Here is a 13528-nt window from a genome sequence, read left to right on the forward strand (position 1 = left end):
CTTCAGCTCAAGGTTAGTGCTCTACCATTTGAGCCACACTGCCACCCATCTGGTCTTGAACCTTAATTTTTCTGCTCTCAATCATTTGAATGTCTAGGATCATAGGCATAGCCACCAACACCTGGTTAAGACTTTACAAAACATATTCTAAATACTAGTGCATTGTAGAATATATGGTTTACAAGTTTGAAAATTTTTCTTGTTCTTTTTCTTTTTTGGGGGGGGGGTGGGGAGGTCCGGCGTGGGGCCTGAACTCTGGACCTGGGCGCTGTCCCTCAGCTCTTCAGCTCAAAGCTAGCACTCTACCACTTGAGCCACAGCGCCACTTCTGGCTTTTTTCTTTTTGCTTATGTGGTGCTGAGGAATTGAACAAGCCACTGGCACCTGGCTAGTTTGTTTTTTGAGATAGACTCTGTATACATAACACAAATGTCCTAGAACTTGGTATGTAGCCAAGGTTGGTATCTAATTAGTGGTCTTCCTGTCTTAGCTTCCCAAGTGCTGGGGTTAGAAGCATGTACCATCATGCTCACTTTCGCATGAATTCTTTGCATTTTATATCTTTTTTTTTTTTTTTTTCCGTGTGGTACCTGAACTCTGGGCCTGGGCACTGTCCCTCAGCTCTTCAGCTCAAGGCCTAGTGCTCTACCATGTGAGCCACAGCACCACACCTGGCTTTATGTGGTGCTGAGGAATCAAACCCAGGGCCTCATGCAGCAAGGCAAGCACTCTACCACTGAGCCACCTTCCCAGCCCCTGTAATTTATATCTTTTGTTATATTTGTTGCAAATATTTTTGCTAGTTTTTAGTTTTTATGTTTTTAATGTTATGTATTTTGACTCTAGTGTTAATTTATTTTTAATATATAGCTCTCTTAATTTGAATTTTATTTTTATTATTTATGTTTTCTTGGTTGTGGGGCTTGAACTCAAGGGCTTCTGTGTTGTCCTTGACCTTTTTTGCTCAGGGTTTGCACTTTACCACTTTGAGCCACAGTGCCACTTCCAGTTTTCTGGTGCTTAATTGGAATTAAGAATCTCATGAACTTTCCTGTCTGGGCTGGGTTTGAAGCAAGATACTCAGATCTCAGCCTTTTGAGTAGCTAGGATTACAGGCATGAGCCACTGGTGTCCAGCCTTTAATTTGAATTGTATTTGAACTCTTTGGTCGTATGTGTTCTAAGTTGTTTTTTAATCTTTTAAAGCTAAAATTATAGATGTGAGCATTAGTGTTTTGGTTCTAAGGTTTTTTGTTTTTTTTTGCCGGTTATGGGGCTTGAACTCTGGGCTCGAATGCTGTCCCTCAGCTCTTCAGTTCAAGGCTAGCGCTCTACCACTTGAGCCACAGCGCCACTTCCAGTTTTCTGAGTTGTTTATTGGAGATAAGAGTCTCATGGACTTTCCTGCCGGGGCTGGCTTTGAACCGCAATCCTCAGATTTCGGCCTCCTGAGTAGCTAGGATTACAGGTGGAGCCACCAGCACCAGGCTTTTTTTTTTGTTTTGGAACTAAAATGTTTTTGCTAACTTTATCCATTAAAAAATTTTTTTTTTTTTGGAACTCTTTCCCTGTTTATCCAATGCATGTCTTGTAACAGTTCAGGGATTTTCCTATCTTTGTATGTAAGATAAAATTGATATATATTCTTTTCTGTTTTTTTTTTGTATTGAGTAATTCAGAATAACAACCTTTTTGGTACTTTCTCTGAATAGCAATAAAGGAAATGAGGTTTGTTTACATCTTCAAGTTGGGTGCTTGTGAGGAGTCAGTAAAATTCAGGGTGATTTGAACAGAGTGCTGCCCTACCTAAGAACAGAAAATGATTGTGTCCTTCTGCTGTGTAGTGTTCTGGGAATGGCAGTGGAGTCTGGTCCTGCAGTGGAGGAAGAGAAGGAAGAGTTGGAAGACCTGGAGAAAGAAGCGGAGGAAGAACATCCTCTGGACCAAACCACACGCTCCTTTTGTGCTGAAGGTAGCCCTGTGCCTTTTTCAGGATAGTAGATTCTCTTAATGTTCCCTTACTACGAACATGTAGATGTCTAAATTCCACTTTACCAAGTTGGAGGTTTTTCATGATTAAATTGAGGATAATTAAGACATTTTAATTTTAATTAAGACACTTAATTTGGTATTTGGGAATTTGTAGCTCTGTTGTTGTTGTTGTTATTTGCCAGTCCTGGGCCTTGAACTCAGGGTCTGGATACAGTCCCTGAGCTTCTTTTGCTCAAGGCTAGCACTCTACCGCTTGAGCCATAATGCCACTTTTGGCTTTTTCTGTTTATGTGGTACTGAGGAATTGAACCCAGAGCTTTATGCATGCTAGGCAAGCACTCTACCACTAAGACACATTCCCAGCCCCTATAGCTCTGTTATATTTAATTTTCCATGTTAATGTTCCACTGCTGTGATAAAATACCTAAGAAAACTAACTTAAAGGAGGAAAGCTTTACAGTTTCTAAAAAAATTATTACTTATTGTGCTCAGACCTTGAACTCAAGGTCTCAGCGTTGTCCCTTTACTTTTTTTTTAAATTTTTTTTATTTTTGCCGATTGTGGGGCCTGAACTCTAGGCCTGGGCGCTGTCCCTCAGCTCTTCAGCTCAAGGCTTAGCACTCTACCACTTGAGCCACAGCATTTTTCTGCTTATGTGGTGCTGAGGAATCGAACCCAGTGCCTCATGTATACAAGGCAAGCGCTCTACCACTGAGCCACCTTCCCAGCCCTCCCTTCACTTTTTTGTTTACAGTTATCTACAGCTCCATTTTTGGCTTTTTGGTGGTTAATTGCAGATTAGAGTTGTAGACTTCCTTCCTAGACTGAATTCAGATCTCATTCTACTGTGTAGCTAGGATTATAGGCATGAATTACCGGTTCCTGGGCTTATAATATATAGAATATATAAAATATTCAGGGCTGGGAATGTGGCTTAGTGGTAGAGTGCTTGTCTAGCATGTGTGAAGCTCAGGGTTCAATTCCTCTGTACCACATATACAGAAAAAGTCAGAAGTGGCACTGAGGCTCAAGTGGTAGAGTGCTAGCCTTGAGAAAAAGAAGCTCAGAGACCGTGCCCAGGCCCTGAGTTCAAGCTCGACGACTGGCAAAAAAAAAATAAAGATAAAAAAATTCAAGCTTAATATCTCGTGTGCTAGGCAAGAGACCTCCTGCTGTGCTACATCCTCACCTCTTATTCCTTTTTTTTTTTTTTGAAAAGTATTGTGGGTACAACTTTGATACGATGTGAAAATTTAACATGAGCTTATTGGTAAGGGACAACAGGTTGTGTGTGTGTGTGTGTGTGTGTGTGTGTGAGTATGAGTGTGTGTTTGTGTTTCCTTGGTCTTGAATGCAAGTCCTGGGTGCTATCCCTGTGCTTTCTTCCTCAAGGCTAGTGCTCTACTGCTTGAGCCACTGCTGCACTTCTGGCTTTTTGATGGTTAATTGGAGATAAGAATCTTACAGACGGGCTGGGAAGGTGGCTCAGTGGTAGAGAGCTTGCCTTGCATGCTCGAGGCCCTGGGTTTGATTCCTCAGCACCACATAAGCAAAATGAAAAAAGCTGGAAGTGGTGCTGTGGCTCAAGCGGTAGAGCGCTAGCCTTGAGCTGAAGAGCTGAGGGACAGCGCCCAGGCCCAGAGTTCAGGCCCCACGACCGGACCCAAAAAAAACAAAACAAAACAAACAAAAAGAATCTTACAGACTTTGCTGCCTGGGCTGGCTTTGAACTGTGATTCTCAGATTTCTGCCTGCTCAGTAGCTAGGATTACAGGTGTGAGCCATCAGTACCCAACTTCTTCTTCTTCTTTTTTTTTTTTTTGTGGGGGAGGGCTCTGAACTCAAGGCCTTATTATTCTCACCTGGATTTTCTGTTCAAGGTGATGCTCTAACATTTGAGCCACCACTCTACTTCCAGCTTTTTAGTGGTGAATTGGAGATAAGAATCATATATATTTTTCTGCCTGGGCTGTCTTTGGACCACAGTTTTCAGATCTCAGCCTCCTGAGTAGTTAGAAATATAAGTATGAGCCTAGTAGGGACAGCAAATCTTTTTTTTTTTTTTTTTTTGTGGTTTTGGGGTTTGAACACTGGACCTGGGCACTGTCCCTGAACTTCTTTTTGCTCAAGGAGAGTCCTCTACCACTTGAGCCAGAGTGCCACTTCTGGCCTTTTCTGTTTATATGGTACTGAGGAACCCAGGGCTTCATGCATGCTAGTCAAGCACTCTACCACTAAGTCACATTCCCAGCCCTGGGACAGGAGTTTTGATACCAGATTTTTTGGAATATTGCTTCTAGATTCCGCTTCATCACAGATGGGCTTTGGGGTTCTGGAACTCTCCCAGAGTCAGGATGTTGAGGAACAGACCGTCCCATATGAAATAGTCCAAGAGCATCTTGAGCCAATCACTACCAACGCTGGCCACATGCTGTCTGAAGTGGATGCAAATGATGGTATGAAACGTTTTCTTTTTTGTCAGTTGTGGGTTTTGAACCCAGGGCCTAGACCCTGTCCCTGAGCTCTTTTGGCTCAAGGTTACCACTTTGAGTCACAGTGCCACTTCCGGTTCTTATGCGGTTAACTTTGAAGAGTCTCACTTTTTCTTGTGGGCTGGCTTTGAACCTCGATTCTCTGATATCAGACTGTTGAGTAGCTAGGATTTCAGGCATGAGCCAGCAGTGGCTGGCTAAACATGTTTTCTTAAACTTGGAATTGGTTATAAGTTGGTTTCTTTCCCTCATAGAAGTAGTTGTTTTTTTTTGTTTTTTTTTGTTTTTTTGCCTACCCTAGGGCTTGAACTGAGGGCTGGGCACTGTTCCTGAGCCTCTATGTGCTCAAGGCTAGTGCTTTTACCACTTGAGCCACAGAACCACTTGTGGCTTTTTCTGAGTAGTTTTTTGGAGGTAAGAGTCTCATAGACTTTACTGCCAGGCTGGCTTCAAACTGTGATCCTCAGATCTCAGCTCCTGAGTAGCTAGGATTATAGATGTAGGCCACTGGCTCCTGGGTGAACTAGTTTGTTTCTTTGATAATTTTTGTAGGCATTCAAGTTATAGGTTAAGTAGATAAATTGGCCGGTAAATACTTGTTAATTGGTAAGTTATGGATTAAAGTTTTCTGTAAGGTTATTGGGCACTTTCCTCTTGAGAATTGCATCTGTAGTATTTTTTTGTCCCTCATGGGGCCTGAACTCAGGCCCTGGCCACTGTCCCTGAACTCCTTAGCTAAAGGCTATTACTCTATCACTTGAGCTACAGTGCTAACTTTCAGTTTTCTGGTAGTTAATTGAAGTTCAGATTCTTTCGGTCATCAGTGCCAGTGGCTCACGCCAGTAATCCTAGCTACTGAGGAGGCTGAGATCTGAGGATCGCAGTTCAGAGCCAGCCCGGGCAGGAAAGACTGAGACTCCTATCTCCAATAAACCACTAGGAAAGCAGAAGTGGCGCTGTGGCTCAAGTGGTAGAGCGTTTGCCTTGAGCTGAAGAGCTGAGAGTCAGCACCCAAGCCCAGAGTTCAAGCCCCATGACCGACAAAAAAAAAAAAAGATTCTTTCGGACTTTACTGCCTGGACTGTCTTTGAACCACGATCCTCAAATTTCAGCCTCCTGGCTAACTTGGATTATAGGCGTGAGCCAACAGCATCCGGTTTTATTTTATTTTGTTTATTTATTTTTGGCTCTGGTCGTGGGGCCGAACTCTGGGCCTGGGCACTGTCCCTCGGCTCTTCAGCTCAAGGCGAGTGCTCTACCACTTGAGCCACAGCACCACTTCAGGCTTTTTTCTTTTTGCTTATGTGGTGCTGAGGAATCAAACCCAGGGCCTCATGCATGGAAGGCAAGCGCTCTACTACTGAGCTACCTTCCCAGCCCCAGCATCTGGTTTTAAACCGATCTTATTTCTACTAAAACCTTTGCCTTTTAAGGCTCAGTGAGGACTGTTTCTAGTACTTTGAAAAGCTAAATATCTCCTTTTTGTCTTCTTTGGAAATTTCAAGCAGTTAAACTTGAAGAACAGTCTAGGGAAGAGATTGCCGTGTCAGAGCAGCCCAGCAAAGACATCCTTGTGATTCCACAGCCTAGTAAAAGTGTGTATGCGCTCGAAGAGCACGGTTCACCACCTGCCAGGTAAATCTGGTTCTTTCTAAAAAGTGTCTATATGTTTTGTTAAGGGTTTGTACTATTTTTTTTTTTTCTGGTTGTGGGGCTTGAACACTGGGCCTAGGCGCTGTCCCTCAGCTGTCTAGCTCAAGGCTAGACAGTGCTACTTCCGTTTTTTTCTGCTTATGTGGTATTGAGGAATTGGAACCAGGGCCTCATGCATGCGAGGCAAGCACTCTACCACTGAGCCACCTTCCTAACCTCTGTACTAGTTTTATTTTGCAAGGTGGAAACAGTTTTAGAAATCCCTTCCTCCCTTTGTATTTGGCATATTCCTGGTCCAATAGAAACTGTTGATCATTTATAAACAGTGGCTATTTATAGTATCATTGTATCCTCACTTTGTGACAAAGGTGATTTATTGCTACTGTAAGCATGACTTAAACTTTGGTTGTAACTCCTCTGAAATCTTTGGCTGAAGAGGCACTATTTCTCTTCAGGCATTCTTACACTGATGTTGTGAACATACATATATATATATTTTTTTTTTTTTGGATCCGGTTGTGGGTTTGAACTCTGGGCTGGGGTGCTGTCCCTGTGCTCTTCAGCTCAAGGTGAGCGTTCTACCTTGTGAGCCGGTTTTCTAGTGGTTAATTGGAGATAAGAGTCTCTAGACTTTTCTGCCCGGGCTGGCTTTGAACCGTGATCATCAGATCTTAGCCTCCTGAGTAGCTAGGATTACAGGTGTTAGCCATTGGTGTCTGACATGAATATTATATTTGAAAAACCAATTGTTTCTGTACTTGAGCATTTAGATTACTTAGAATTCTTGAGTTTTGTGTATCTGGTAGTTTATGATATAGGTAATGGTAGGGATTTCCCCGGATATTTTAAGCTCTCAACTTGGTGGGAATTGAGTAATAACTTTTGCTCTAATCTGTGGTGATTATTGTATCCAAACTACACTGCCTGTTGCCAGCAGCCCAACTTTGGATCTCAGAGAAAAACTGATACTTCCTATTTGAGGGATGAAAAAATAATCATTATTTTCTTAAAAACAAGTGGGGAGTGAGGTAAATGAACAAAGGTAAATGTCATTAACTGTTGTCCTTCTAAGCTGGGCGCCAGTGGCTCACATCTGTAATCCTAGCTACTCAGGAGGCTGAGATCTGAGGATCATGGTTCAAAGCTAGCCAGGCAGGAAGGTCTGTGAGACTATTATCTCCAATTAGCCACCAAAAAACTGGAAGTGGCGCTGTGGCTCAAGTGGTAGAGCAGTAGCCTTGAGCTGAAGAGCTGAGGGACAGCACTCCAGCCCAGAGTTCAAAAAAACGTTGTCCTTCTACTGTAAGATATTTAACAGTGGCTTGCTTTTATTTATTGATTTATTTTTTGGTTGGTCATGGGGCCTGAACTCTGGGCCTACGTGCTGTCCCTCAGCTTTTCAGCTCAAGGTTGGCGCTTTACCACTTGAGCCATAGCGCCACTTTCTGCTTTTTCTGCTTATGTGGTGCTGAGGAATCGAACCCAGGGCCTCATGCATGCAAGGCAAGTGCTCTACCACTGAGCCACCTTCCCAGCCCAGTGGTTCGCTTTTTGAAAAAGACTTTTCTTGAGGAAGTTCTCCTTCCAGTTAGCTTTGCAATCCTGTGTACCCTGGAGAGTGATAGAATAAGTGAGAATCTCCAGGAGTGGTTAGAAATGTGTGCTTTACACTGCAATTCAGCCACCTGAGCCACACCTCCAGTTCATCTCTTTTGCTGGTTAATTGATTTTTTTTTTTTTTTTTTTTTTTTTTTGGTCATGGGTCTTGAACTCTGAGCCTGGACGCTGTCTCTTAGGTCTTCAGCTTAAGACTACTGCTCTACCTCTTGAGCCACAGTGCCACTTCCAGTTTTTCTGGCGGTTAATTGGAGATAAGAGTCTCATGGACTTTCCTGCCTGGGCTGGCTTTGATCCTCAAATCTCCAGATCTCAACCTCCTGAGTAGCTAGGATTAGAGGCGTGAGTCACTAGCACCTGGCAGATTGAGTCTTTTGGGCTTTCTGTCCTGGCTGGGTTTGAACTGTAAACCTCAGATGTTCGCTTCTTCAGTAGCCAGGATTCCAAATATGAGTCTCTGATAACCAGTTTGCAATCCTTCCTGCAAGTCTGGATAACACTTTTTGTACCAAAAATTCTTAAATCACTCATCAGCAGTCTTGAAATGCATTCAGCAAAGCAGTGAGCAAAATTGAAGAGAAGTATGGCTCTCTGACAAACTGAGATAGGCTTTGAAATGCACTGAGGACTTTGTAGGATAACTTACTTTACTTTTAGTAGATATTCTGTACATTGTAGTTGCTAGGGTGTTTGAATGTATTAAAAATGCACAAAGGGGCTGGGAAGATGGCTCAGTGGTAAAGCGCTTGCCTTGCATGCCTGAGGCCCTGGGTTCGATTCCTCAGCACCACATAAACAAAAAAAAAGAAAAAGCTGGAGTGGTGCTGTGGCTCAAGTGGTAGAGCGCTAAAAAAAATGTACAAAATAGAAAAAGCTTTTTTGTTAAAAAATCAAAACCAGCTGGTGCCAGTGGTCCATGCTTGCAATCCTAGCTACTCAGCAGGCTGAGATCAGAGAATTGTGATTTGAAGCCAGACAGAGCAGGAAAGCCAGCCTGCAAGACTCTTATTTTCAATAACTACCAAGAATGTTGGAAGTGGAGCTCTGGTTCAAGTGGTAGAGCAGTAGCCTTGAGCAAAAAAGCTTAGGGACAGCTCCCAAGTCCTGAGTTCAAGTCCCAGGAGTAGCACGCGCACTCACACACACACACACACTGAGAGCATTTACACTTAGCCTTTTCTTTTCTCTTGGTTATACGAATTTTTTAGGCCAGAAGACATGCCTTCTAGTCCTCAAGTGTCCCTTGCTGCTATAGAAACAAAAGAACATACGTCTGCCCAAGAACTGCTGCCAAGTGGACTGCAGATTCGGAAGTCACCAGAGCCTGAGATTTTGTCAACTCAGGAAGACTTATTTGACCAGAGCAATAAAACAGGTATAAAGAATGATGAGTTGTTGTGGTTCTTCTTCCTCAAAGATCCTTCCTTGTTTTAACTCTAAGACTACTGCTTCAGTTGGGAATCACTTCAGAGATATGCACACTTATTTGTGATACGGAACGAAAGTGCTTTTCTAGCTGTTCATTGAGAAGGACTTTTGTGGAGTGATTGCTATTTAACATTTTAATGTAATTTCCTCTTGGAAATTGAAATGCTGAAGAATAGTAGCCAGTAAGGTAATTTGGCATTTGTATTATGGACAGGAGTAGCTGTTTCACCTGTTACCATGCATTCATGTATATTACTGTAGTCTTTTGGTGACACTGAGAATTAAACTCAGTGCCTTGTGTTTGCTAGGCAAGTCATCTGCCACTTGAACCCACATCTCTAGTTCTTTTTGCTTTAGTTCTTTTTCAGATAGAGTCCTACCTTTTACTTACGGCTGGGCTTGGACTGTTAATCTCCTTCCTGTGCCTCCTAGCTGGGATGACAGGATGTACTACTACACCTGGTTTATTTTGTTGAGATGGAATCTTGCCTGCCTACTTTTGTGGGATTATTTTAGCTGGGATTATTGGCATGAGCTACTACATCTAGTAGTCTTCAAATCTTAAATATGATAAATCTCAAGTGTTTTCATATATGCATGTATAGCAGTCTACTTACCTAATTAATTGGTTTACCACAATAAGGAGGTTGAGGTCTATCAGAAAGGGCAATATAATGTAGAATAAAATAGTATTTGTTGCACATTTTCTTAAGTTCTCTAGCTCTCCTATTCTGCAACTTCAGAGATCAAAGAAAGATTCAATCCAAACCAGTAAAATACAATGTGCTGATTAAGAAGAGGAGAAAGGCCGTATTTCTGTACTGTTGAATTATATAGGTTGCTCTGTAAGACATAAAAGAAACCTTTTTTTTTCTCACTAAAGCTATACGGTTGTATCTAAGAAATCTTTACTCTTAAGATGAAGATAGTTGATAACTGTTGCTAAAAAGGGAGCAGTAGGTAACTTCATAATGTAAGTAATGGCTGCTCCTGTGTTATTAGTGCATTAGTATTTTCTGTCTCCTTCTGAGGAGGCCCCAGTTCTGATTATGAAAATGACTGCATTCGTATCATCAGGTGGCATGCGCATTGTTTTGACTCCTCCCATCTGCACCATGGCATGAGCTTTACGTCACCTTAGGTAGACCTTGGAATAAAAGGCTCGCTTGCTGTTTTATAATAGAAGCATCACAAGAAAGAAGAGCAGCCAAGCAGAGGTATAAGGATTCTGTCTGGCTTTTCCTCTCCAAGTTTAGATTGTGACAGAAAGGTCTAGTGAACTTTTTTTTCATCAGTTCTTTATTAAAGAAACCCATACTTTTGGGGGGGTTAACATCCAGTGAAGAGTCCCATTATATCATTCCATTACTGTAGAATAATTAGAAAATAATTTCTGATCTTCTGAAATATGGTTGAAAATAAAGAGAATACTCTTTTTGCCATACTGTTTATCTTTTTGAGAAGCCAGTATTGTGAATACAAGAAGTAAATACAACCAGAATACCTCTTTATTTCCCTCCTTAGTAGCTTCTGATGGTTGCTCCACTCCTTCAAGAGAGGAAGCTGGATGTTCTCTGGCTTCCACACCTGCAACCACTCTGCACCTCCTGCAGCTCTCTGGTCAGAGGTCTTCCATTGTTCAGGAGAGCCTTTCCACGTAAGTAAGCCTCAAATAGCTCACGTGAAAGCGGCATGCCTGACTCTTTTAGGGACAGGTAGAGGTTAGAAGAGTTCAAGTTATCTGCTAGATTAGAAGGTTTTGATAAAGCCAAAAGGGTAGTATGTAGGCTCTACAACTTTGAGGGTTAGAATATAATGGAACTGGTAAAGGCTCATAGATGTATATTTTCATATTTGGTAATAGTCTTTTCAGTAGTTCCCAAGGTTTGAAGTAGGGAAGAAAATCCCAGGTTATTAGAAATGTTGAGCCGGGTGCTGGTGACTCACACCTATAACCCTAGCTACTCAGGAGGCTGAGATCTGAGAATCAAGTTCAAAGCCAGCCTGGGCAGGAAGGTCCATGAGATTCTTACCTCCCGTTAACCACCAGAAAACTGGAAGTGCCATTGTGGTTCAAGTGGTAGAGCCTAGCCTTGAGCAAAAAAGCTCAGGGACAGTGTCCAGGCCTTGAGTTCAAGCTCCACAATCCACCAAAAAAAAAAAAGGAAATATACATCAACAAGCATTTTACTGAGTATAATCCTAGCTATTCAGAAGGCTGAGATCTGAGGATCACAGTTTAAAACTAGTCCAGGAAAGTCCGTGAGAATCTTACCTCTAATTAAGCACCAAAAAAGCCAGAAGTGGAAGTATGGCTCAAGTAGAGTGCTAGCCTTGAGATAACAAGCTCAGGGTTAGCACCCAGGCCCTGAGTTCATGTTCTAGGACTAGCAAATGGGTGGACTGATAAGCCCATGCACGCACACATACACACATACCAATACCAACCTCCCTCCCCCCAAGCATTCTGCATTTCCATTTCACTAGTGTTTCTTTCTATTCAGTGGTATTGGATGGAGAACATAGATTGCTATAGTGGACTGTAGTTGGGTTTCTTTAATGCTGTCAGAGCAAAGAGGTTTGCCTCTGTAAAAATGTGCATGATTTTCCCATTATGCAAAAACAGAAGTAAATTTTTTTTTATGTCTTAAATCTGCAAATCAGTTTATTTTCTAGCACTTCTCATTCTAATCAGTCATGATGTCCTATGTCTAGTCATTCACTTTTCCCTTACTTTTTAAAAAAGAAATTCCTATTTTAGTAATGTCTGGTGTGGGAACTACTTAGTGATTCTTCTGCCAGTCTCAGATTGCTGTTTGGGAGAAACACTTTTAAGTATTTATCTGAAAGACTTAAATATTTTTTGCTATTAAAAGTAAAAGCATAAATAGAAGCTAGCTGTGGTAAAATAACTTGTGGTTCTCTCTTCATGTGAAGGAATTCATCAGATCTTGTTGCTCCTTCCCCCGATGTTTTCCGACCTACCCCTTTGATCGTTCCTAGCAGTCCTACAGAGCAAGAAGGGAGAAAAGGTGAGCTCTTTTAATATGTCTGGTGATCTCAGATTCAAAGGGGAGCAGGGTTTCTTCTGCCTTGCAAATGTCTTATTTCTTTGTGCTTGGGAACACAGCCTTACATTGTTTGTTAGGACACAGATCTGCATCCTTCAGGGATATGGCCTAGTGTAAAGTACTCTCCTCAGGTCTATACTCTAGCATGGGTTCTTTTGAAAGTTTTGTACTGTTAACCTAGTTTTTACAAAGACTTTTAAGGGAAATCTTTGATTATTATTATTATTTTGGTGGTACTGTGACTTGAAATCAGGACTTCATGCTTGCTAGGCAGGTGCTGTATTATTTGAGCCACACCACTAGTCCCATTTTTTTTTTTGTTATTGTTGCTTGTGGGGCTTGAACTCTGGGCCTGGGCGCTGTCCCTCAGCTCTTCAGCTCAAGGCTACTGCTTTATCACTTGAGCCACAGCACCATTTCAGGTTTTCTGGTGGTTTATTGGAGATAGGAGTCTCACGAAATTTGCTGCATGGGCTGGCTTTGAACTGCGATCCTCAGATCTCAGTCTCCTGAGTAGCTAGGATTACAGGCGTGAGTCACCAGCACCTGGCTCTAGCCCCTAGTATGGAGAAGAAATGGATTTGTTACTAATGGCCTAGTGTTTACTAGTAACATGCTAGCATGTTTCTGGTGAGAGAACCAACTTTGTGTGTGTGTGTATTGGTACTGGAACTTGGTGCTCTTTCTGAGCTTTTGGTAGTTAACTGGAGATAGTCCCATGGACGTTTGTGCTTGCTGACTTTGAATCACAATCTTCAGATTTCACCTTCCTGAGTAGCTAGGATTATAGCTGTGAGACACTGGCACTTGCTTTTTTTTTAAAAATTTTTATTATCTTTAAGTAATTGCACCAAGGGGTTATAATTAAACACTCAGCATTGTTGTTTTGTTTTCTTTATGGGTCATGTGTTTATCAAAAGAGTTAATGGCTACTGAGTGGCTAGGAGCAGGTGGCAGAAAATTTACTCACTTTTTTTCCTTAAGCACTTAGTGATTATTCATAATAAACTGCTTTACACTTATGTAACATATCTTAATATCTTTTGATGTGACCTACTCTCCTATCTAAACAACATATATTTCTAAGTTCTTCTTTTTTTTTTGGGGTGGGTCCGGTCGTGGGGCCTGAACTGTGGGCCTGGGCGCTGTCCCTCAGCTCTTCACCTCAAGACTACCGCTCTAAAACTTGAGCCACAGCGCCACTTCTGGCTTTTTTCTTTTTGCTTATGTGGTGCTGAGGAATCGAACCCAGGGCCTCATGCATGCAAGGCAAGCG

General features: G+C 42.1%; 1 protein-coding gene across 2 annotated transcripts in view; it reads left to right on the forward strand.

The window, feature by feature from the left end:
- Tp53bp1 (tumor protein p53 binding protein 1) overlaps nucleotides 1-13528 on the forward strand; it is a 66763-nt gene that overhangs the window by 5737 nt on the left and 47498 nt on the right. Inside the window, exons 5-10 of one of the 2 annotated variants that reach the window (XM_013010110.1) lie at nucleotides 1844-1971; nucleotides 4292-4447; nucleotides 5989-6118; nucleotides 8962-9128; nucleotides 10709-10838; nucleotides 12119-12213. In XM_013010110.1, coding sequence (XP_012865564.1) covers nucleotides 1844-1971; nucleotides 4292-4447; nucleotides 5989-6118; nucleotides 8962-9128; nucleotides 10709-10838; nucleotides 12119-12213 — 806 coding nt within the window. Of the gene's footprint in view, nucleotides 1-1843; nucleotides 1972-4291; nucleotides 4448-5988; nucleotides 6119-8961; nucleotides 9129-10705; nucleotides 10839-12118; nucleotides 12214-13528 lie in introns of both variants that reach the window. The other variant, XM_013010109.1, reaches the window with a different exon arrangement.

This window comes from Dipodomys ordii, unplaced genomic scaffold (genome assembly GCF_000151885.1).
Source record: "Dipodomys ordii isolate 6190 unplaced genomic scaffold, Dord_2.0 Scaffold11, whole genome shotgun sequence".
Taxonomy (NCBI): domain Eukaryota; kingdom Metazoa; phylum Chordata; class Mammalia; order Rodentia; family Heteromyidae; genus Dipodomys; species Dipodomys ordii.